The sequence below is a fragment of the Botrytis byssoidea genome, assembly GCF_014898295.1.
Source record: "Botrytis byssoidea strain MUCL 94 chromosome Unknown BBYS_008, whole genome shotgun sequence".
Lineage (NCBI taxonomy): Eukaryota > Fungi > Ascomycota > Leotiomycetes > Helotiales > Sclerotiniaceae > Botrytis > Botrytis byssoidea.
The window spans coordinates 687,375-710,066 of NW_024065849.1; the positions used below are offsets into that span (position 1 = coordinate 687,375).

The following is a 22,692-nucleotide window of genomic DNA, read 5'->3' on the forward strand; positions in this document are numbered from 1 at the left end:
ATCTTTCCACGTCCCTATACTCGAGTATTATTAGTAAATAGTCTAGAGGCTTCAAGTTTTAGATCGAGTGTCATGTGAAGGCAAAACAAGTCTAATATGTCTGGACTCGGCGGTGGACGGTAGATTCTGGGGATTGTAAGTACACACAGTACTCGAGTACACACTCTCGTGGTTTAATCATACCTACCTACCTCCAGCTATGTCTGCAAATTTTCTCAACATTTTACCCATAGATTAGATTAAGCTGTCAAGGAACCCCGAATATGAGCTATCAACGAAATAAGAATAAGAAATGAAATAGCCCGAAGAATATCCCAATTCCGGCACAAAATACCCGTGATTCTCCAAATTGCCCTGGTGACCAGTGACTGATCACTAGTGACCACGTCCACGTCCACGTCCACGTCCACGTCCAACTTTGAATGGAGCCATTGGTGATTGGGCCCCTTCACCCATTGTTTGCTTGCAGGCTCGGGTGTACCAGCTTGAAAAAAAAAACGTGTTGTGATTCTTGGCACGTCGACCCCCGGCCTTGTAAACTGCTTGGCTGCAATGTTAAACGCCGAGTGAGGACGTGTTTCCTGGTTATGGCGCTGGGATAGTGTCAGATATTGAGATTGCGATGAATTCCGTTTGTGATGGCGTCTATTGACTCTATTCACGTATTTGAAGTCATATGATTTGAGATTAGAGATCTTGGTATTGCTGTCGTTGGAGTGTAGAGAAGTAGATGAATTAGAGTTCATATAACGTTATTCATCCTTCCTTATATCATATTATATTAATCGTCAATACTGGTCAACGGTACTTTGTTCCGCGGAGAGAGAATCATAATGTGAGATGTGAGTACGAGCTACCTAGGTAGCTATAGGTATCTTCCTCTTTGTTTGTTTCCATCTTTTCCATTTTCCATTTTTCCTACCTATTCTATCCAATTTTCCTGCTCGCCTTTCCTTCCTTCTTTTCTTTCGCTCTACTATCGAAAACCCACTCAGTCATCCCACTCATCTCCGATATAGATAGGTAGTAGCTACTAGGTACATACTCTTTCCTGCTTTTCCCACATTTACTCCAGAGTTCACACACTCCAGAGTCCAGAGAGAAGAAAGGAACAAGAACCCCCCAGGTTCCCCACTCCCCGCTTTCCTCACAAATACGACACAACCCAAACTCCGTAGACAACATTCCTACTTTAAAGCAAAGGAGATATCCGCATTTACGCATAAGCATATGGAGGTAATCGGCCCTTTAGCATTCTTGCTTCAAATTTTCAATAACCCCAGGGCCCCGTATGAATCTGTCGTATCCACTTCTACATCTCCAGACCGTATTATTAGTTTCTCCACTATTCATTCCCCTGTCCCCCCAACATTCTACTTTGCAACACCACACCACGAGTGCAGGACCTCAAAACATTCGTGTTTTTTTCATGTCGTCGGCCGAGACCCCCGCTCCACCTCTTACTCAGGGTTGGGAATATGTCACGGGATAAAAGCTGACAATATTTGTACTCGAAACAGTATCAGCTTTCACGAGTGTGTTACGAGCCTTACGAGCTGAATGAATGGACCGATGATTGATGATTGATGATATGAGGCTGGATGACTGTATCACTCATTCATAAGCGCCTCCAAGCTGAAGTCTAGAGACATTCTGATCTGAACCGATATAAAATCATGCCATCTCACTCTATATTTTTCGGGCGGTTTGTAAAGCACTGTCTGTGCTGACAGTACCTTGGATAATCGGATTTGGTTCAACCTTACCGCCATACATCCTTCTCCTTTGGAGCCAGCGGCATATATGTTCCAGTTCCCGTTCACCGCAGCAACGCCGATTGGACGGTGAGGTTTTATCCTTTTACAAAATGTAAGTGTTTTCCGGATATATAATCTTCCCTTTCCCCTTACCAGCCACAAATCTTTATTCGCTCTGAAATATCGCGAGATCTAGAGTTGAAGCTTTGAATCAATAAATCATGTTAATCCACAACAACGTCGGCACACGACATAAGAAGGGGAGAAAATTCAAACGTGGGACCAGGGGATACAAAAGAAGCTCCAAGCTTCGATCCAAATTATGCCCCTTCATCTGGTGGCGTGGCGCCTCCGGCTATCACTTGCGGATATTGGTTTACGTATTCTACCGATTATTTTCCTTGGTAAAGGTGGGCGTCGGGACTCGGAAGAATGGTTGCGATATCTTTTAGTCACGGGAAAGGCTAGAAGTAGAATGGGCTGGAGACTGAAATATGATCTAGAATATCTCAATAGCTTCTCGGTCTTCTTTCTCCTATCCCAAGGAACTCTGTGGAAGTACGCAAAGTCGCGATTATTCGCCAGTGCGATGTCAGGTAAGTAATGCAAGCGAGTTACCATTCGATTTACCGACCGTTCAACTGTTCTTCATCAAATTGAAATCTTCACATGTAAAGTATTCGTTGCTTGCTAACTCACTTCTTTGTTTTGACCGATTATTACATTATCGCAATCGAAGCATCACAGCATCAATGACACGACTTTGAAAATGTTCCTATCTATCTTCCGAGTTCAGCTGTATCTTGTTCGGGTAGAGGACAGTAACGTTGCGAAAAGTCCGGACGTACAAGAACCATGGCGCGGTGCACAAAGCTGTTCTGGAAGAAACGAAGAAGCATAGGAAACAAGATAACGATCAATAGACAAGTACAAGTACGTCGGATCTACGGTAGGATATGACATCAAGTGCTTCGATTATCGATGCTGTCTTGTGGTCGCAGTACAAAGTCAACACTACATTCTACTGCGGATGACCGGGAAGACTCGTGCAGTACTATACTGCGCTTCGATAAACTGCTCATGGAGACCGTAGTGCTCTCTGTGTACTCGGTGTAATATATTCTTAGTTCAGCGTGGATGACGCAAGGAAGGTTTATATGAGGGAATAAGGTACTCTGATATTAATATATCCAATGGTCACCTTCCACATGCTATATGAACGCAGAGAGTTGGCGTTTGAGTTGCATTGTGTTGATTGCGATCAGCCTATACCTTGGCAGACAAATCGTATTGGCAGTACAACGCGCGGGAACTCTATGTTACGAGCGGAGATGCCGAGTTGATCTGTGGGGCAACTATGAATGTTGTCATATCATACTCTTTCGACGTCCCTCGAAATTCTTTGCCGGTTTCGAAAGATGGATTATGGATTTTTTGTTCAGGTATTTCCAAGCTATAAATACAGTATCCGAGGATACGCGGTACCCTATCCTCAAACATACTCTCAAACATACTCAAATCTCGTTGCCTGTACCCACAAGGTGTTGAGCGAGCCACAAGTACTAGCTTAGTGTGTGTAACAATTCAAATTCTCGTTCTTCCCTTTGAGATATCCTAGTTTCAAAGTGAGATCTTTTCCCTTCTGCTGTTCTGCGCTCTTGGGTACCACTGTCATTGTTAGTCTCTCCATCTTCATCCTTCTCTATTTTTGTGATCATGATAAAAATTAGCTACCGGGGCATACTGTTATATTCGAAATTCATATTTTAATTACATTATTTTTGCAGGCAATATACCTATGACCAGTGTAGACAATAGTATTTCCCGTATTTCGTACATGGGCTAGTTTAATGATGCGTATTGATTTTTTTCAAAATATATATATACGTAATATTAAATTCGATACTACTAAAGATATTCAATATTATTTAAACTTTCGATATTATTAGTAATATACTAAAGTATTGGAATTCAATATAAAATATGTATTCCTATTTATATTAAATAATAAAATTCTATTCTTTATTTCAAATCAAATTAAGATCCCTTAGTTCTAACCTAATTTGGTATAAAATAAATAATTTATATTGAATCCTAATATTTCAATATATTGTTAGTATTTTTTAGATATATAAATATATATAAAAGTAGTATAACCTTTTTTCTAAATGTATTAACTGCAATATTAATATGTTAATATGCGCCACAGTTTTATTGTAGTACACTATTGCCTATACTGCCTGTGACTAATAAATCTATTAGATCTCGGCTTCCGATGTCCGTTACTGTTACATCCTAATAGATTCATCTTTTCACATAGCCCTGCTACCTCATAGCTTCATCCTCGTTAGCAATTTTGCCATCATCTCAATCTCTAAAGCTATCAAGATGACTTCACGCAAGGATTTCATAGAGTGTGAATTGTTTGGCCCACAGACCCTCTCTATAAAGATCTATCATAGTATTGATTGTGACCCACTTCATCTGTTTACATCAGTCTCATGCCAGTTTATTGCTGATAATTTCATTTTTTGACACAGCAGAGGGAAAGTATCATTGCCATATTCGTTTAGTTGTCAGCACGTTCAATTACAATATCTTTCCTCTTGCTGAAAGCATATTGATACATGTGTACGACTTTCCGTCTCATTCCTTCACTTTCATCTTCCGATATCGCTTCTCTAAACTTGAATCTTCGGTTCGACGGTATAAACACGAATGATCCTCTCGATATTATCCATCTACTTCATGATAAATATCTTTCGCAGTTCCCTATTTCCGTGTGAGAAAGAAAGAAAAATGAAGGAACTGGCTCGACTTATATACTTTATCTCGGGCTTGGGATCCATATCTTCGTGTGAATGAGTATAGGAGAGCGAATTTATACTTTGAACTTTGAACTTTGAACTTTGAAGATGGATGTGGGCTTGTAGATTATGCAATTGGGAGTTGGGATGGGGATGGATATATATATCTGCTCTCTGATGCGGTAAAATTTCAAGAGAGTTGGATATAGCAATTTATTGAACAGTCAAGGAGGAGGATCTGCGGTTTGAGGGGATTGGGGTTGAGAGGTTTCAGAGTTGAAGAGTTTTGAGAATTTTGCTGAATGGTATGTCAGCTAGGAGGAGCAGATATGTATTTTTTTTTTGGCGTGGTTTAGCGTTGCTCACTACTTTTTGCTTGTTGCTGATTGTTTTGTTGTTAGGGTAGATTTTAGGAGTCTTATTGCTGAACTGTAGGTTGATTGGTATAGTTTATATTTTCTTTGACTTACCTACCTAGGTATCTATTGTAAGTTGGTGTCTCTTCTCATACTCGATCAAAGAATGTCAGCGATATTGTAGAAGTGTCACTGGAACATACATGTTCCGATACACACTCATGCTTACATTGTCTGCTATATATCATGAAATCGATTTCATCAGGAAATATAACAAGTTAAATCAACCGTGTTGATACATGCTTCAGTCGAAACCTTCCTTCCAACGTGTTGTATTCACGTACCTATTCAGCAGAGTGAGCAAATCATCCTGAATTCCTCACCTTCGCTCCAACTTCGAAGCTTCAAACCTCTAGCAGAAAAATACACGACTTCCTATAAATCATCATGATTTCTCCTCATTCCCATCTAAAGTAAACATCGACAACTACTCAAGACTACTTCCAGCAAGAAGGGCGGGGGTTTGTCGAATCACATAGTATTCTAGAAGGTTGTCTTGGTAGAAAGATCTTGATATAATGGATGATTGTAAGTGTGTGTGACTTCATCTCACTTCATCAGATTGGGGATTGGGGATTGATTATCGTTGTTGGCGATACTTGTTTTCATTGATTAGAGTATAGATGAGAATACTGTTATCTCTTATGAATCTGTGGTGTCCAAAGTTACTATATATAGGCTTAGCTACTTCTGGATGAAATTGAATCTGTCACTTTTGTTACATGAGATATCATGTAACTTAGTACCTCAATCAAAATCTCTGGTCTCCCACACCCATACTCCCACATGCCGTTGTTTTTAAGTGTTGGTTAGTCTTCTTCCTAATGAAGGGATTTTCGATATATATAATTCAGTATTCCTTGTCCTTTCTCGAATTTTCACCCTTGTTTTTGCGAATTATCACTGGTCACTTGTGAAGTTCTTGGTTCAATAGTATAAGAGAATCAATACCTTACTGATCTTTTTAACATCACATCTCTTGATCTGATGAGGGTATTCATAACATGGGAGAAATCTGTGTACCTACCTGAAGACACACAGCAGAGAATGGATCGAGAATCTATGAGCTTGGGGAAGAGCTGAGCGCAATAGAAATTCAGAATCTGCTTACTGTCGCCAGTTTTACCGCTGTCGTCGTTTTCTTCGATGGGATATCTTATCATCTGAAACTCTCGCGTTGTTGATGAAAATTCTGTCGCTCGAGAATGGACTTTGCGTTCCTTCGTCCGAGTTTGATGCTTATCACCTTATTATTATAGCTGGCATCTATCCAGCAAATTTCTCATTATATGTATGATCAACCAGAACTCCGTACGTCAATGGCTGACAAGTTATCTTGACAAAGAACATTTGCCGGTTTGATATGTGTGTTCTTATACTTCACAAGTCACAATAGCATCAGATTCAAGACCGAACCTCCTTCTCGTTTACTACAGGTGTCCTTGCGAAAGTATCACAATATTCTACTCTGATGAGTCGCGTCCTCATCAAGCTCCCAAGTGTCCAATTCCCACACTCATGCAGAAATGTGATACCTGATAAACATCTTCCTTTAACATCCTTTCGATTCCTCAGAGACACAAACTTCATTGCCTGGAAGTTTAGATTCGGAAGGGATAACTATCAGGTCATTCGGAGCCCAAAAACCAAACCACTGGTTCATAGGATCTTAGCGATAGTAAGATGGACGAGTTTCTTTGCTCATTTGTTTGTTGCCCAATCAAAGCCAGCGTTGCCATTTCAGAGCGGTTTTCTCATCATCATCTGCTTTGAACTTATTCACGTAGTTTTCATTTGTACCAGATCCTTGACCTCAGAGACTGTCTCGAGATATCAAGGAAGAAATCTCGACATGGAATACTCTCCCGCTTCTTTTCTCTCTGTCCTGCGTTCACTTGTGCTGATGGCCTGGCCTTATAATTTGAAAGATAACTTGGATTTTCGGAGGCGAAATTTTATACTTACAGAGTGCAAGTCAGTCGCATGTCTTACATTATTTCTCTCTCACACTCGCACAGCACGCGACCTATATAAAAGACTAGTATTTTCCTATCAACTTTGCTATTTGAGTCTGCCTGCATGATTTTCACTTGAAAAGATATATAAACTGTGTCTTTCAATTCTATGTATTCTATGTACTGTACTCTTACAACAGTGAGCAGGATGTCGCATGTGAAGGCAAAGGATTCTGTCTAACTTCCAGCACTCCGCGTTTGTTTCTACATACTATTCAGGAAACTTTTCTCTTAGATAGACCTGTAAATAGTTGTTTTCTTCATTCGACTTATCTGTCAAATGTCATAAGAAACGACGATATTTTGGAATTCACATTGTTGCCAACATGCTCAATAATTGTCAAATCTAGACGAAAAATAATATCCAGTTCGAATCGACAACAAAATAACCCCGTTCATCTTCAGACTCTGAATACCCCTGAATACCTTCAAGAAATCTCCGGAGCCTCGCAAAGTTATAACAAGTGGCAATATCATCATCAGAGCCAGGAAACTCGGAGGGAACCTCCCAAGGCTTAACTTTCATCGTCTGGTATTTTTGAGGGTTTCAGTGTTGGAATAGATAGTCATTTTATAACAGAGAATCGAATTTCAACCCGACTTCGAAGCTAGGAAACTAGGGAGTACGAGTGAGAATGGATGTATAGTGAATATGGTATTTACCTATCTCCCCGCTACACCCACCGAATTCAACAGGTAGAGATATTCTAAGACCTTCAATGGTGTCTCGTACTAAGTAAGTATATAGCTTACATACCATTCAGTTCTGATAGCGGTGATAGCATAGGGTGTAAACAGACGCGCAGATTAGAAGCAGGTTTTAGAGTACGAAGCAGGATACGAGTTATGTTTGTATTCAAAATCACAAGCTAATCTCGTCTCTTCTTTTTCTTCTTTCAGAAATTGCGAAAAACAAGAGAGCTCAAAGGAGTTGGACACATGCTAGCATTGACAAAGGGATATCTGGGCTACTATTGATAATGAGTGATTTGATTGCGAAAAACACGAGTGTAAGTCGGCAGTCTTAGCAATGATAATAATGAATGACAATTAAAGGTGATGGGCGATAATTGAAAAGTACTCGCGCCAATTCAACTGGAAAAGATCGGTATTCCCCGAGCCTAGTTGGTACCTAGAGCTGGCTTGATCGGAAAAATGCAGCTGAGGTCGTTCAGCTGCTTCTGTAGAAGTCAGCGAAACGATACGGTGGAAGGAATGAGATGTTTTAAGCTTGACTTTTATAGAAAGCCGCTGAAGTACAATCAGTAAAAGCTGTTGAATTATCATATCAAAGAAGATCCACAATATATATTTACTACATTTTCAATTTGCCAAATATATATATATATATATCCAATTCCCTTCATTCTCCCCTTTTCCCCACCATGAATACTAAAATCAAGCAACAGTGACGAAAAAGTTACTCTGCCCCTCCATCCTCTCCACCTTTCCCATCGCACTAATCTCATCACCAACTGCCATTCTTAATTTTTCTACTGTAGCCGGACTATCCAAATTCCATCCTCGTTTTCCCTCTTCAGAACTCATCCCCAATCCATTATCTTCCCTTGCACTCCCCACAGCCATTCTCAACGCAAAGAACACGCCCGCTCCTAAAAACAATGGCGGTTCACCCACCCCTTTACTGCTCTGTACACTTTTCAAACCCTGCCACATTTTCTCTTCCCCCTCCTCATCTTTGAGAAAGGAAACATTGAAAATCTGTGGAATATCTGCAAACCCAGGTATCTTGTAAGTACCCGGACCTTTCGTAAACAACTGTCCCTCCTTTGTCCACAGACTTTCTTCCATAGTAAACAAGCCCAGTCCTTGTACATAAGCCCCCTCAATCTGACCATAATCAATTGCTGGATTAATGGATCTCCCGATATCCATCAAAATATCTGTCCTTAAAATCGTGTGATGACCCGTGAGTACATCAAGTTCAACCTCAGTAGCAGCTACTCCTTGAGTAAAATAATAGTACATATCCTTAACCTTTTCTTTATCATAGACTCCCCATTCGTATCCAATCCGTGGCATTTTCCAAAATCCGCTCGCACTTAGATGAACTCGGTCTCTGTATGCCGCGTGTGCTAAGTCCTTCATACTGGTGTCCTTTCCCAACTTTTCTCGGTATGGTGCTAAACGTTCATTTAACTGATTGCAAGCATCCATAATTGCCATACCATTCAAATCACTTCCCGAACTCGCAGCAGTAGGGCTTGCATTTGCGGTCTGGTAACTAGAAGTATCTTGTGTGAAGACTGATGATACTGGAACACCCAATTCTTGTGCACATATTTGAGTCATTTTAGTGTACAAACCCTGACCCATTTCTGTACCTCCGTGGTTGAGGAGAACGGAACCATCGGCGTATATTTTCAGGGACGCGGATGCTTGGTTTAAATGAAGGGCTGTGGCAAAAGAAAGGCCGAATTTGGTTGGAAGAAGTGATATACCTCGCTTGCGGTACTTGTGTTCTTTATTGTATTTCTCAATCTCAAGGAGACGTTGGGAGTAATGTGTTTCGCGCTTGATTTTTTCCAAGAGAAGTGGGACATTCCAGTCTTGATTAATGGTTTGGAGGAAGGGTGTATGGTCTCCCTGCTTATAAAGGTTCATAAGTCGGAGATCATCGATGGAAATGTTTAGTCCTTCGGAAATGGCAGTCATGTATGTTTCAGCAAAAAACATAGCTTGCGGCCCCCCAAACCCACGAAATGCTGTGTTACTATGGGTGTTAGTTTTGCACACATAACCCCGTAACAACACATTAGGAATTTCGTAACAATTCTCAAAGTGCGTCAAACAACGTCCCATCACTGCAGCCGACATATCTTGTGAAAATCCAGCATTGTTATATATATCCGCTTCAAGTGCAATCAACTTCCCATTGGATTGGACACCAACCTTCCAACGAGCTTGTATAGGGTGACGTTGTCCACTTGTCATCATATCTTCGTCTCGATTCAACATGCATCGGATGGGACGTTTGGTCTTCTTAGCTGCGACAGCAAGAAGACATGCAAGTTGAACGCTACGGGATTCTTTACCACCAAAAGCTCCTCCCATACGTTTCACTCGAGCATTGACACGAGAGCTGGACACGCCAGTTACTTGAGCTACGAATTCTTGGGTTTCCATGCTATGAGAGTTCTTAGATATCGTATGAGTTGGAGAACACTTTACTTGGCTTACCTATTCTGCGTTGAAGACCACACTTCATATGTTCCATCTTCCTTATTCGGAATCACCATCGCGGCGTTGGTTTCGAGGTAGAAATGTTCTTGCCCGCCTATTCTAGTAGTGCCTTCGAATATCTTGTCGCACGATGCCCAGATGTCGTTCATTTTATCCTCGATTGCAACTCCTTTCTTCAACATCTTTCCATAAGGAAAATAGCTATTTGCCTTGATTGCTTCATCAATAGTTAATATGACTGGAAGATCTTCGTACTCAATTCGAACGGCTCTAGCAGCGGCCTGTGCCTGTAGAGCAGTTTCTGCAAAAACTAAACCTATAGGCTGACCATGAGAAGATACTTTCCCGTCAGCAAACAATGGCTCATCTTTTACGATTGATCCCCATAGATTCAAATCTATTGGAATATCGTTAATATCGACGTAGCCTAGAGCAAGCCCTGATTCAATCGCAGGCGCCCAGTCTACCTTCAATAATTTTGCATGCGCACGACTAGATAAAACCATAGCACCGAATAATTCTCGATGCTGTCTAGGCATATCGTCTATGTATTCTGCTTCTCCTGTTGTCTGTTTGAGGGCCGATAGATGCGGTATTTGTTTCCCTACAACACGTTGCTCATACGGATTATGGTTATCCCTAGTACCTGAGGAAATCTCTCGATGTATTTCGTTGATAAGATCAGGATCTACCTTCCCCAATCCAAAGTCCGAAACGACTTCATGCCAAAATCTGAAAAATAGAGATATAGCCAGTGTCCGACGATATGATGCCATTCCACCAGGAACGTCGTATTTCAGATCGAATTTTTCGGCTAAACTCTTCATAGATTCATTCAGAGTGGTGGAACTGTACCATGTTTTGCCAAGCAAGTACTTCATGGTTTGGAGGACCATGATAGTTGTTGGCGCCATTCCGCCATAGACTAAGGATACTTCTGAGACGATACCATCCTTGTCAAGTCGCACACGAAAGGCGGCCGTAACAATTGCAATATCGTCATCTTTCCTTTTGGCTTGCTTATATGCTTTGGTGATTTCTTTCTCATTCGGTGGTGGCAACGGAACTCGAACATCGACTATCACCGCATCGATTGGAAGCTTCGTCGTACGATATGATACGAAGAAGTCGGACATAGGTAAATCCTTGATTCCCTGAGATATGCTTTGAATTGTCAAGACAGCACCTGCTGCCATCAGCACAGGATTGATGTCAGAAATAGGGGAAGCGGTAACAATATTTCCTGCAAAAGAAGCAACATTGCGAATTTGTCTTCCGGCGAAGTAACGGAGTTGCTTTCTCACTGCCTCGAAAACCGTACCTCTCTCACCAAGTCGTCGAGAGAGCTTTTGGCAAGTATCCTCTACATCAGTCAGAGAAGCATTTGCGCCAAATATAACTTCTGAACATGATTGGAGACGCTCATCATCATCTGGAACATCAATATTTCGAAGCTCCTCAATATCCGAAATGTAGATTGAGACTGGGAACGAAGAGGATTTGAATCGGACTTCAACCTGTGTTTCACTAGCTCCGCATACAACCTTAGCTGTGGGGTACGATTCTTTTATTAGAAGAAGTTGTTGAAGCGTTGTTGGCAAGAGCCAGGCATTTGTGTCATTTCCATAATACAGCGGTTTTTTGGTAAAGTTATGAAGAGCTGGTGGGAATATGAGTTCAGTTTGAGCACGGTAAGGAATAAATGAATGTTGAATATCTTTCGAATCAGAAAGACTCGAGCTATCAGAAGCCATAGCCTTGTCAATGTTCGAGCTCGCCGAGCTTTGAGAAGAACGGGTGGGGCTCCCCTCTGAAGAGTCTCCTGTAGAACTGGTTCGAGATCCGCAAGAACCATTGCTTGGTGAATCTTTACAGCACCCACCAACTCTCCCACAAGAAACACTATTCCCTGCATCGGCGGGATTAAGGTACGAATGTAATGGAACACTAGGAAGACTTGCTTCGGATGTTTCCTCGTCAACGGTATCTGACTTAGGAATTGACAGCTTTCCTTTGAGGTCATCAGTGATGAAAGTTCTTGCAGCCTGTAAAATAGGTTTATATCCGGTACATCTGCAAAGGTTACCATCAAGATGACCTTTCAGCTCTACATCATTTGCAGATAGTTGAAATGACTTCGACAGGGGATCGTAAGAGTTTCTGATTAAGGCATACAATGACATGACAATACCAGGAGTACAAAAGCCACATCTAGAGGATTTCAATTAGTTTAGTTCACATATTATACTGTGGTAGTAAAGTATCTTACTGCGACCCGTGTAGTTTCGCTATACGTTCTTGCAAAGGGTGAGGATTTTCTGCATTTCCAATGCCTTCGATAGTGATAACATGCTTCCCAACGACTTTAATTCATTAACTTTGGAAGAACGATGCATATTCATAAATAATTACCTCCTAATAAAGGGAACAGACAAGCATTCACGGCAGCGTGCTTTATCTTTGGACTTTCGGATGACTTATTGAAAGTTTGAAGCACAACAGTACACGCTCCGCATCCTCCTTCACCACATCCAAGCTTTGTACCCTTGAGATCATCCTGAGACCTGATAAAATCTAAAAGCGTCCATTGAGGATTTGGGTTATGGAGATTTATTCTTGTTCCATTTAGATAGAATTCCAATGTAGAATCTTGGAAAATTGACTGAATTTCCGATTTTAATGGTAGGACTCCCATATTTGATGAATGTGCAAAGTCGAGTGCAACGACGAGCCAGAAGATTGGGGGGATTTTGTTCGAAAAGCCATGTTGCTCGAGTGGCTCAATACGAAGTCAAGCACTGCACAGCTGATGAATTCGGATTGGCTACTCAAGTTGTCGAGCAATGAGGATGGATGATCATGTCTTCAAAATGGATGGTGTTGTATATGCAGGGCAACGTATTGGTGGTAGTAAGATTGCTGGGCAGTGAGCGATAAGCTTAGTGCCAATCCGATAGGCTATCACGTAAGCTACACACCCCCTGTCAGAAGAAGAAAAACCATATCAGCACGACAAACCACTCCGCAGTCCACTCCATCTCGTATCCAACCACAAACGATTATTTTATCATCAACTTGCATTCGTGAATGTAGGGCCACGATAGCTTGACTATACACTGACTCGCATGTCGAAGAGTCTTTCTTCGGAGAGGATACTGATAGTGGGTTGGCCTGTTCTACTATACAGAAAGAGTCTAGAGGTCCTTGGAAAGCTACGAGGGCGAAGTCAACATTCATCATGTCGTGTGCGATGCATATTCGAGGTGTTTTCTTCTTTCCTGAAAGCTGCCAGAAGGCACTACTGCATCCAGAAGGTACATAACTCCGAAGCTAGACGCACATACCACAAGATGGCAAACTACGAGAAGAGTGACCTTTATATCTTAGCGGTGGAGTTGCATAGTTTCTCGCAGCACGGATGGTAGGTGTAAGTTCCATAATAATGGCCATTCTCAAGTCCAATGATATGGATTTCTTTATCGCAGTCCGATGTCATTGTTCAAAGAGGGGTCGAGTGCCCACAATTTGGATGAAAAGGGAAGGAACATGTGTGGCGCTTGCTTTTTAGATGGGAGGCACCTTATCAATCTCAAACTTCTCTACAGCCCGTCACAGTCCTTGTACTGCGCTATCTTTCATTTGTCTTTGATATTCTACTTTACCTCCTGGGTGCAGCTCATATCGCAATTCGTTTGGCAGACTCCAAGAGGCCTACATGCTTCAAGACTTATCGCGTGTAGTCTCCACATTTACTTGATGTATTGAATATTGCAAGATGATTTGAGCCAAGGGACATTGCATTTGTAGTGCATTTGTAGTGCATTTGGCAACGACAGTCGATGAAGTGCCACGATTGCGCTGTTTCGACACCCTAACGGAGCTGATTCCATCAAGCCGGAGAATTTTGTTTGGTCGGCTTTTGTTTCTCAGCCGAGGAATGGCACTGGGGTCGGGTAAGTCATAATTTAGTTCTGTACATACGAGGGCCTGTTTCTAAAGAATGCCGTCTTTTATAAGCGAAAATATCATATAAATATCTCATATACAAACTGAGATATTAATATGTTATCTATTGATAAACTCTACACTTTATAGATTTCATAATATTTTGCTATCTTCTTAATACATTCGAAACGAAATCAACAACTTATATTGAAAAATTGATTTGTTATTCAATTACTAGAAATTAGAAGATTTCATTATTGCTATTTTGCTGACAAGTGCACGGACCTGGCATTCAATAAAAACAAGCCCTCGTAGAGAGTGGTCAATTTTAATGACGGAGGATCTGTCCGCGGTATCCTCCTACCATCTTCTTTTCATCGGGTAGTGAGTCACTCAGCCAATAGTCATTCATCTTAATTCGCTGTATAGAAATGGATAAACATAGAACATATATAACATTGAGACGTCTTTGGTGGTCATGATAGCGTGATAAATCATTTATTCTGCGCTCTCATACTGCACATAGGCCCAGAAATTAGGTCTTGCAGAGTTACTAGGTAGTCACTTGTGCCGCAAGACATTATGGTATGAGGGATATCTTCACGGTCCAATCGCATACCTACAGATGAACACCGGGTTAGGTGTTTTTCTACTTAGGGTGTATCCGACTCCATTCATCCTTTGGGCAGCAGCTTTGGTTATTGTTTGGACTTCTGGCTGGATTTAGATCGCCAACATTTGAGCTCTATTTAGCACATTCTGCTGCTTCATCCCCGTATGGGAGTGTCTTGATTTATTTAAATGAACAACCTCACAATTGACCTTTCAGGAATTGACTATAATAGTCCTTCAGCCATTTTGCGACCTCGGCACCGACATCTTCACTTTCGTCACCAGACATACAAGTTTTTTTGAGGGAACCAACGTATCCATCAGGTCTAACATTCAAGACAACGATCTCATCATCTCTGAGGTCTCCTACCCATTTATGCGTACAGCCTCCTTTATAAGAGTGAGAATCCCCAGCATCTTGAGGAATATCGTCCACATAGATTGTCCAGCTGCTTTCTTGCAAGCTTATTGGTAAATCTGCAATCTCAAACTTTTCTTTGTTCATCCCCGTCACCAATGCGTACGTAAAAAACTTACTTACACCTAGATATCTATCTGGTTGAATATATTCATCCAATTCTGTCTCTTGTGGTGTGTAAGATTTTGCAGCTGCAGAAGTGCGATCGAGTGTTCGTGTAAGATTAGAAAATCTTTGGAAAATATGCCCCAGACAATCAGACCACCTATGGACGTCTGATAGGAAGAGGAATATGCGGAATTGTCCAAGTAGAGGAATTTCAAGCTGTAGATCGACAGGGTTTGCATCAATGTACCTAGTCACCCTAGCGGGTGGTAGCAGCGCACCAGGTCGCAACACACCACCACTTCTTCCGCTGCTTGATCTTATTCTAGATTCTTTGGGTTGTATTATTTCATCAGCAGCTTCTGCGTTCAAAACATTCTTACCATATTCCGCAAGTCCAGAAATAAACCTGATGTTTTGCGCAAAGTTTTCGGCAAGCGCTACGGGATCCCCAGCAGAGTAAGCATTGGCATGTTCGAAATCAAAAGCTAGGAGATCTCGAGCAACAGCCTGTCGTTCTTGCGTATATGTTTCCAAAAGAGAGGGGAGCGCGATAGATTTGATGGTGAGGGCCAATTTCCATGAAAGATTGAAGGAGTCATGCATCGATACATTCATACCCTGCGCGGCTTTCGGGGAGTGATTGTGTGCAGCCTGTTCTGTTATTAGACTTGGATAAACATTTAAGATAGTGCTTGGTCACTTACATCTCCAACAATGAAAACACGCTGAGCATCATCTGAGAAACATTTGGCCGCTCGCTGACCAAATTTGTATACAGCAAACCATTCTACAAGGTTAGCGATTTTTACGGTCATCAGGGGAAGAAGCTCTCTTACCAATACGCTTCCACGTTAATTTATATGGACTGAAAATCTCCTCGGCTCTCCTCATCACAAAATCTTGAACAACTTCTTTGGAGTCCTCCTCTGCTGTGTCCTGCAACTCAATATAGAGTCTCGTCATATTTCGCTCCCTCGGAATGGAAAGAATCGCTCCTTTTTCCGATTGAACTATAGTCTTACTCCATAAATCCGGAAATTTCGTTTCGATTACTGCATCCAAGATGCCCCACACACTCCCACTCTGATCTCCTTCCATCTCTGCACCATCAATGCATTTTCTTACATTCGAATGTGCTCCGTCGCATCCTACAAGGTATTTTGATTTCAGAATCTTATCTTCACCTGTCTGGACATCTTTGTACTGCACGACTATATCCTCATTTTCAGATTTCGGCTGTACAAGTCCAACGAACGAAGCATTTCTCTGTACCTCAACTCCTCGAGCTCTTAGATCCTGGATAAATACATCTTCAATCATTCCTTGATGAATGAGTAAAAGGTTCGGATCCAACAAATCGACTATATCTTTTGGGTAATGGATTTCTCTGGCCGTGCGATGAAGCTTTTCATCTGCTGTGGATTTCTGCTCAATGTTAATTTTCCGTTGCGCAATCAGAGACTTGTCCGTAAGGTACTTGCCCAGTAACAGATATCATAGACCTTGACACCTCTATCAAGTAAAGAATCCGCAAGACCAAGTTGTTTGAGTGTCTCAATGGTTTTTGGTTGCAGGCCATCTGCTCGACCGGTTGCAGTTGAAGAAGGTCTGTCATCGAGAATAGCGACCTGAATTCCGTAGCGTGCAAGAGTGCAACTTTTTCGTGTTAGTGAGGTGTAATTAGGGGGCTGTAACGAACTCGCTCACGCTAGCATAAGACCTGCTGGGCCTGCTCCGATAACAGTCACCTGATTTACAATATCCACAGTGACATCGCCCATATTGAGATTTTATTGAGAAGTAATTTTTTTATAATCTTCAAACCAGTAAATTCGATATATCAGGATTTCTTCATTAGCTGTAGGTTCCAAGAGGCATCACAAACGACGGCTCAAATGCAGTACATCGAAATCAAGTCCTTGTCAAGTTCCCCAGATAGGAAGATTGTCTAATTTAGCGCCGAGTCCATTATCACCTATCAATTTTGCAAGAGTCAAGCTTCGGCATTGTGCATCATGTAATGCCAACACATGGTATTTCCGGTGTTCTTGCCCAATCAAGAGAGGGCCTGCGCGTGTGAGGGGCAACGCCACTTATGAACTGGGCGCCGTGGCGATCGGATAGGCGGGGTACAGATGCCTTGATCATTGGTGAGCTTGTGCTACGATGTAACTTATCGGTGATTTGATCGTGCATATCTTAATGATACTGAAGAAGTCCTTGAGACATTATCGCGAAGCTTATCTTTTTTGGAATTTCCAGCTACTTGACTATGGAATTCCGTTGAGGATCGTCGAATATCAGTCCTTCGATATTAGAATGTATATGACATTTCATTATTAGATACTGCTTTGGTCGTTTTATTGTTGTTTTGTCACTGTACGCTACAGAATCAGATTCATATGTTTCAAGTTCCAATATGTCTTCTTCAGCTCCAGTGAAAGAGAAAATCATCCGCAATGAAGAGAACAAGCTGAAGGTGACTTCCATTCTGACCCCTCATTTCAGTATCTGTCAATAGTACTAAACATAAAGCAAGGTGATAATAGTTGGCGCTGGTCTCGGTGGTTTAGGCGCTGCAATTGCCATATCTCTCGCCGGTCATTCAGTCACTGTCCTCGAATCTGCCCAGGAAATCGGAGAGGTACATTTTAATCTCCCCCGTTCCAAAAAATGCTTTTGCGTAGCCCAAACAAACCATCAATTAACTAACTTCTTACTCGGGGCTCACAGGTGGGTGCTGGCATCCAAGTTCTCCCTCCGACATCTCTCATCCTCCGTGACTGGGGATTGCTCCCTTACCTCTCTGCTCACAGTACCTCCCCAACAAAAGTCAACATGATTTCGTGGAAAGGCAACATAATTTCGTCGATGGATTTTAGAGAGAGTGCGGCACAATATCCGGGCTCCGTGTATTGGGATTTTCATCGCGCGAATCTACATAGAGGACTCTATGAACGAGCATTGGAGTTAGGAGCTAAGGTGAAAGTAGGAATGAGAGTTGTAGACGTGGAGATTCTAGATAATGGGGCTAGAGTCATTGTGGAAAAACGCAGAAGTGAAGAGAGAGGGGAGGAAGAGGAGGAAGATCTGACCGCGGATCTAGTGGTTGGTGCGGATGGAATATTCAGTAAATTGCGAGAAGTAATGCTAGGGCGAGAAGACGAGCCACATTTGACGGGAGACTTGGCTTACAGGTTGCTATTATCTACTAAGGATATGTTAGCTGACGAAGAATTGGCGGATTTTGTAAAGAACCCGCAAGTGAATTATTGGATGGGTCCAGATATGCATGCTGGTAAACATCCTCCTCTGTCCCATCTCGGATTTTGCTGGGATCCCGTTGAATTGACGTATGTACTAGTGAACTATGTTCTTCGAGGCGGCGAACTGTTCAATATGGTTCTTCTCGTTCCAGACGATATGCCAGCTGGTGCCACAACCTTAGAAGGCAATGTGGAGGAGATGCGTGCACTATTCAAAGATTGGGATCCAAGGTAGTTACCGGCTTCTCCCAAGATATTGCCCTTGGTGATGCTTATCCATTGACTTTGGCTCAGAATTTCAAAATTGCTCGGTATGTGTGAGTCGGTGTACAAATGGCGACTTTGTACCCGTCCTGGTCTCGATAACTGGAGCCACCCCTCCGGTCATTTCACTCTCCTTGGAGATGCAGTTCATGCTACGCTTCCTTATCTTGCTTCTGGGTATCTTCACTTTTTCTTCTTCCAAATCTCGGTATTGCCATAATTTCTTGAAATTATCTTTTTGCAAATCTAGTCTGTTTGCAATGATCGCTTGAAGTATTGAGCCTCTCATTTGAGAAACACATCTAACCTACACTAAATTTTTTTTTTCGTCTATTACCTAAACCTCAAAGCTTCAATCGATGAATTGTTATCCCATCTCACTTTGCATCGTAACTAGAGATCTAACCCTCTCAACAGTGCAGGAATGTCACTTGAAGACGCCGCTGTCCTCGGCGAGCTTCTGTCCCACTATCCCATTCACTCCTCCAACCTTCCTCCTACATCCAACCTCAAATCATCTTTTCTGCAGCATGCCCTCCCCATCTATCAAGCCCTGCGCGCACCACGTACTCAAACCGTCGTCGAGCGAGGAAACACCCAACAATACCTCTACCATCTTCCAGATGGTCCCGAGCAGATTGAAAGAGATCGAAAGATGCGACAGCAAGAAGAGGGAGAAGCATTGGCATGGAGAGATAAGAGCCTTGCGCCATGGTTGCTGGGATACCGGGTTTCGGATGCAGTGAGTGATCTGATTTTGGCTTCATCTCAATCCGAGTAATAGTATGAAAGACTAATAATCTCTTTTAGGTCGAAAAGCTGTGGGTCCCTTTCAGAGAACAGGCTGAGGATGAAACTAAGAAGGATCTTGAGGCCAAGAACGACCGAGAGAGTCGAGATGCTAGATTATGATACAAAACGCTTGTGTGTGTATATAATTGCCTTCTTTATTCAACACAAAGATTTCCGGGACGATGGACGTGAAAGCTTCATCGATGGTTGAACCAGAGCTATGGTGAGTACCTATGTATGACTATTATTATCACAATCCATGTTAAAGTGGCTAAACTTAAGGTAATCCCATGGAAAGTTTTACCCTATGGAAATACTAATAACGGAAATCCTCAATGCACTGAAAGGTCTCCTATGGCACGCAGGCATTTTGTCCATCGTTGCTTCACTAAGGATTAATAAATGCAGGCTTCATAGAGCCACCGCTTTGAATCATCTGTTAAGTTGTTGTACGTATGCTCATAATCACTTGGTTGCGGCCTTGACTGTTCATTTTGAGCACTATACTAGAACACTACTTTGGATGCGACTGCACAGTCGCAAGGAGAATCTGACTTTAAAGCTCTACCTCATCAAGTAGCCTTTAGCTGGCAACTCTTCGTTGAGTAAGATTGATAGAGCCCAGAGGTATTTATTGAGGCCACTTTCTAATACATGCCTGAGCCTCAATCATTGTATTCTGAACTCTCCTTGCGAAACATGTCGGTCAACAAGTTGCCCGCAAATTTTTATATCTCTCCGTTTCACTTGATTAGAAGTTCTTTTTGGAAAAAATTCATCAAAGATAAACAGAATTCACAGATCAGCATTCCAGAAATTTCGTTTACAAAGGTATCATTCTCGCTAGTAAAAAAAAGTAGTTCAATACACTCATTCCATCCATCTACATAAACACTTTTATAACCAACGCTATGCCTTCGGCTTACTCGTCACTTTCAACAGATTAACTACCTTCCCCATCTGATAATGACACAGGAAGAGCTAGGCTCACCATTCCTACCGAATCCCTACGACAATGAACCATCGTTCGTATACACCAAATAGAGAATCCAAAACATGGATATGTATGCACCGAGAATTAAAAGAATATTATACACGTGTGAAGATTCTCCATGCACCTTGGCAAAACTTTGTTAAAACTCATCATTCGTAATGGTAGAAAGTTATTTCTATCGAAGGAAGTTCATGAGATGTGAAGCACATTATATCTTGCTCACAACCACGTTAAGACAATCCAATACCTGTAATATGTTAGTAAGTGAGAAGTGCTGAGGTTTGGATGGACTTACCCCCTCGGCAATGACTCCTTGGTTGTAAAGATGCTTGCTAATTCCTTTGACTAGCTCCATTTGTTCTTCTGGTGTCAGGCCGTTGATCACTGTTTCGATGACACCCCCAAGTGAGACTTTGTAAATAGCAATAAAGCTGTGGAAATAGACATAGGCGAAAAAGCCCATGATAAATTGACAGTCCATGCGATCAGTAATCCCACCGTGTCCAGGGATCGAGTCGCCGAAATCCTTGATTTTGAAAGTCCTTTTGAGTCCAGAAGCGAAGAATCCGCCAAATGGTGCAATGAGTGATGCAAAGGTACCAAAGACAAGGATATGACCCTGCATGGGTGCCATGGAGAAGGATTTCCAGACTGGAAACCAGATAGGAAGTTGATAGGTATGAGGCAAGAAAACTGGGTTTGGAGTACACTCAAGACCAGTCCAGAGATTGGCACCAAGATCCTGTCGGGATTAGTGGCCGTACGACTTTCTGATTGAAGACTCAACTTACATTTACTGGGCAAATAAAATATTTGTATCGCATGAGGACATTAGTCATACCGACACCGAAAATGACTGTTAGAATCCAGGCACCAACAAATCCTTCCACGGTTTTCTTGGGTGAGAGTTTAATGAGCTGCGTTCGACCGAATGTGATACCACAGATGTAAGCGAATATGTCATTGCAGATGACGAGAGATACTGGTAGGAAAAACCAAATCATTCCCTCAAAAACGTTGTTCATGATGAAATGGGCTTGGACCACAATAAGGTAAAGGGCCATGTGAGTCCAGGCAAATTGCGTAAACTGGAACTTATAATGTCCGGCTTGGAGAGAAGCGACGAAGAACACAAATCCTTCACACTGTTAGCATTGCTCCATTTCATTCTCATCAGATATTTTCCCTACCAATAGTATAAAGCATAAAGCTGATGAATCTGTGATGTGTCGCAAAGGGCAGCAAAACTTTATCAACCAATACAATGTGCTTGAAATAGTAAATCACACTCTCGCCATATAAAAAGTACATCGTCGTCGCCAACCAATACCAATTCAGCGCTTTGGTGAAACGCAATCGACGAGCTCGACTGGGAACATTTGCAATTGCAATGACTTCCTTGAACGATATTATTTGTACTGCGGTGACAATCGCAATGATGTATATATGCCCCATGAACATGGATGCAAAGAATCCCCCAATCATCACAAATGTCCATATTGATCGTGTAATAAATGTCTGCTTCTTCTTTTCGTATTCTGACGGCACAACTACATTGCTCTGCGTCCCAAATTCATTAGCCAGCGCCCCAAGATAAAGGTACAGGCGCATATCTCACCTCTTGGTTTTTCTCATCGCTTGCACCATCTGTCTTCGAGATCTTTGGAGAACTTGGCTCCAAGGCAGCCTCGCTGATATCTGAGAAACTGCTTCTGCGACCATCACTACCGGCGCGACCATTTCGATGGTTGAACTTGATTCCCCTTGGTTTTGTCATTTTTGCAGAGCTCAAGGAGTACGATTTTGCAAATTCTAAAGAGGTCTTGGCGGTGCGATTTTTCCTCTTCGTCCTTTCAATTATCCGTGTCGCCAAATCCCGGATGCGTCAAGAGTGTCTTCTAGTTCCACCACTCCACATTCATAAAGATAAAGTTATGCTTGAACTAGGACTGCGCCGAAAGCAGAATCAAATGATATGGTGAGCTTCGTGAATTAGTTGAGAATGGGGTGGTCCTGAAGTGGGTGTACTTTTTTGGGGGGAGTGATAGGAAGTTGTGGCTCCTCTTCGCTCCTACGTCAGCTAAAAACCCTGGA

General features: G+C 42.1%; 5 protein-coding genes across 5 annotated transcripts; 2 read left to right on the forward strand and 3 right to left on the reverse strand.

Annotated features, from left to right (window-relative positions):
• Positions 1 to 2,079: 2,079 nt before the first annotated feature.
• EAE97_004816 (uncharacterized protein) lies at positions 2,080 to 2,737 on the forward strand (the record flags this gene model as incomplete). Its single annotated transcript, XM_038875328.1, has 1 exon — positions 2,080 to 2,737. The coding sequence occupies one exon, from the start codon at positions 2,080 to 2,082 to the stop codon at positions 2,359 to 2,361; it is 282 nt and encodes a 93-aa protein (XP_038733685.1). The 3' UTR covers positions 2,362 to 2,737.
• A 5,656-nt stretch (positions 2,738 to 8,393) lies between these two features.
• Positions 8,394 to 12,894, reverse strand: EAE97_004817 (uncharacterized protein; the record flags this gene model as incomplete). The annotated part of the gene is made up of 4 exons (XM_038875329.1): positions 8,394 to 10,143; positions 10,197 to 12,410; positions 12,469 to 12,562; positions 12,612 to 12,894. 4 exons carry the CDS (start codon positions 12,892 to 12,894, stop codon positions 8,394 to 8,396), a joined length of 4,341 nt encoding a protein of 1,446 aa, XP_038733686.1.
• Positions 12,895 to 14,955: 2,061 nt separating this feature from the next.
• On the reverse strand, positions 14,956 to 17,063 carry EAE97_004818 (uncharacterized protein; the record flags this gene model as incomplete). Its single annotated transcript, XM_038875330.1, has 5 exons — positions 14,956 to 15,933; positions 15,987 to 16,069; positions 16,119 to 16,707; positions 16,764 to 16,938; positions 16,990 to 17,063. The coding sequence occupies 5 exons, from the start codon at positions 17,061 to 17,063 to the stop codon at positions 14,956 to 14,958; spliced, it is 1,899 nt and encodes a 632-aa protein (XP_038733687.1).
• A 638-nt stretch (positions 17,064 to 17,701) lies between these two features.
• Positions 17,702 to 19,724, forward strand: EAE97_004819 (uncharacterized protein; the record flags this gene model as incomplete). The annotated part of the gene is made up of 7 exons (XM_038875331.1): positions 17,702 to 17,761; positions 17,822 to 17,926; positions 18,016 to 18,580; positions 18,647 to 18,779; positions 18,843 to 18,989; positions 19,230 to 19,554; positions 19,623 to 19,724. 7 exons carry the CDS (start codon positions 17,702 to 17,704, stop codon positions 19,722 to 19,724), a joined length of 1,437 nt encoding a protein of 478 aa, XP_038733688.1.
• A 1,082-nt stretch (positions 19,725 to 20,806) lies between these two features.
• Positions 20,807 to 22,375, reverse strand: EAE97_004820 (uncharacterized protein; the record flags this gene model as incomplete). Its single annotated transcript, XM_038875332.1, has 5 exons — positions 20,807 to 20,845; positions 20,894 to 21,340; positions 21,390 to 21,736; positions 21,789 to 22,158; positions 22,217 to 22,375. The coding sequence occupies 5 exons, from the start codon at positions 22,373 to 22,375 to the stop codon at positions 20,807 to 20,809; spliced, it is 1,362 nt and encodes a 453-aa protein (XP_038733689.1).
• Positions 22,376 to 22,692: the final 317 nt, after the last annotated feature.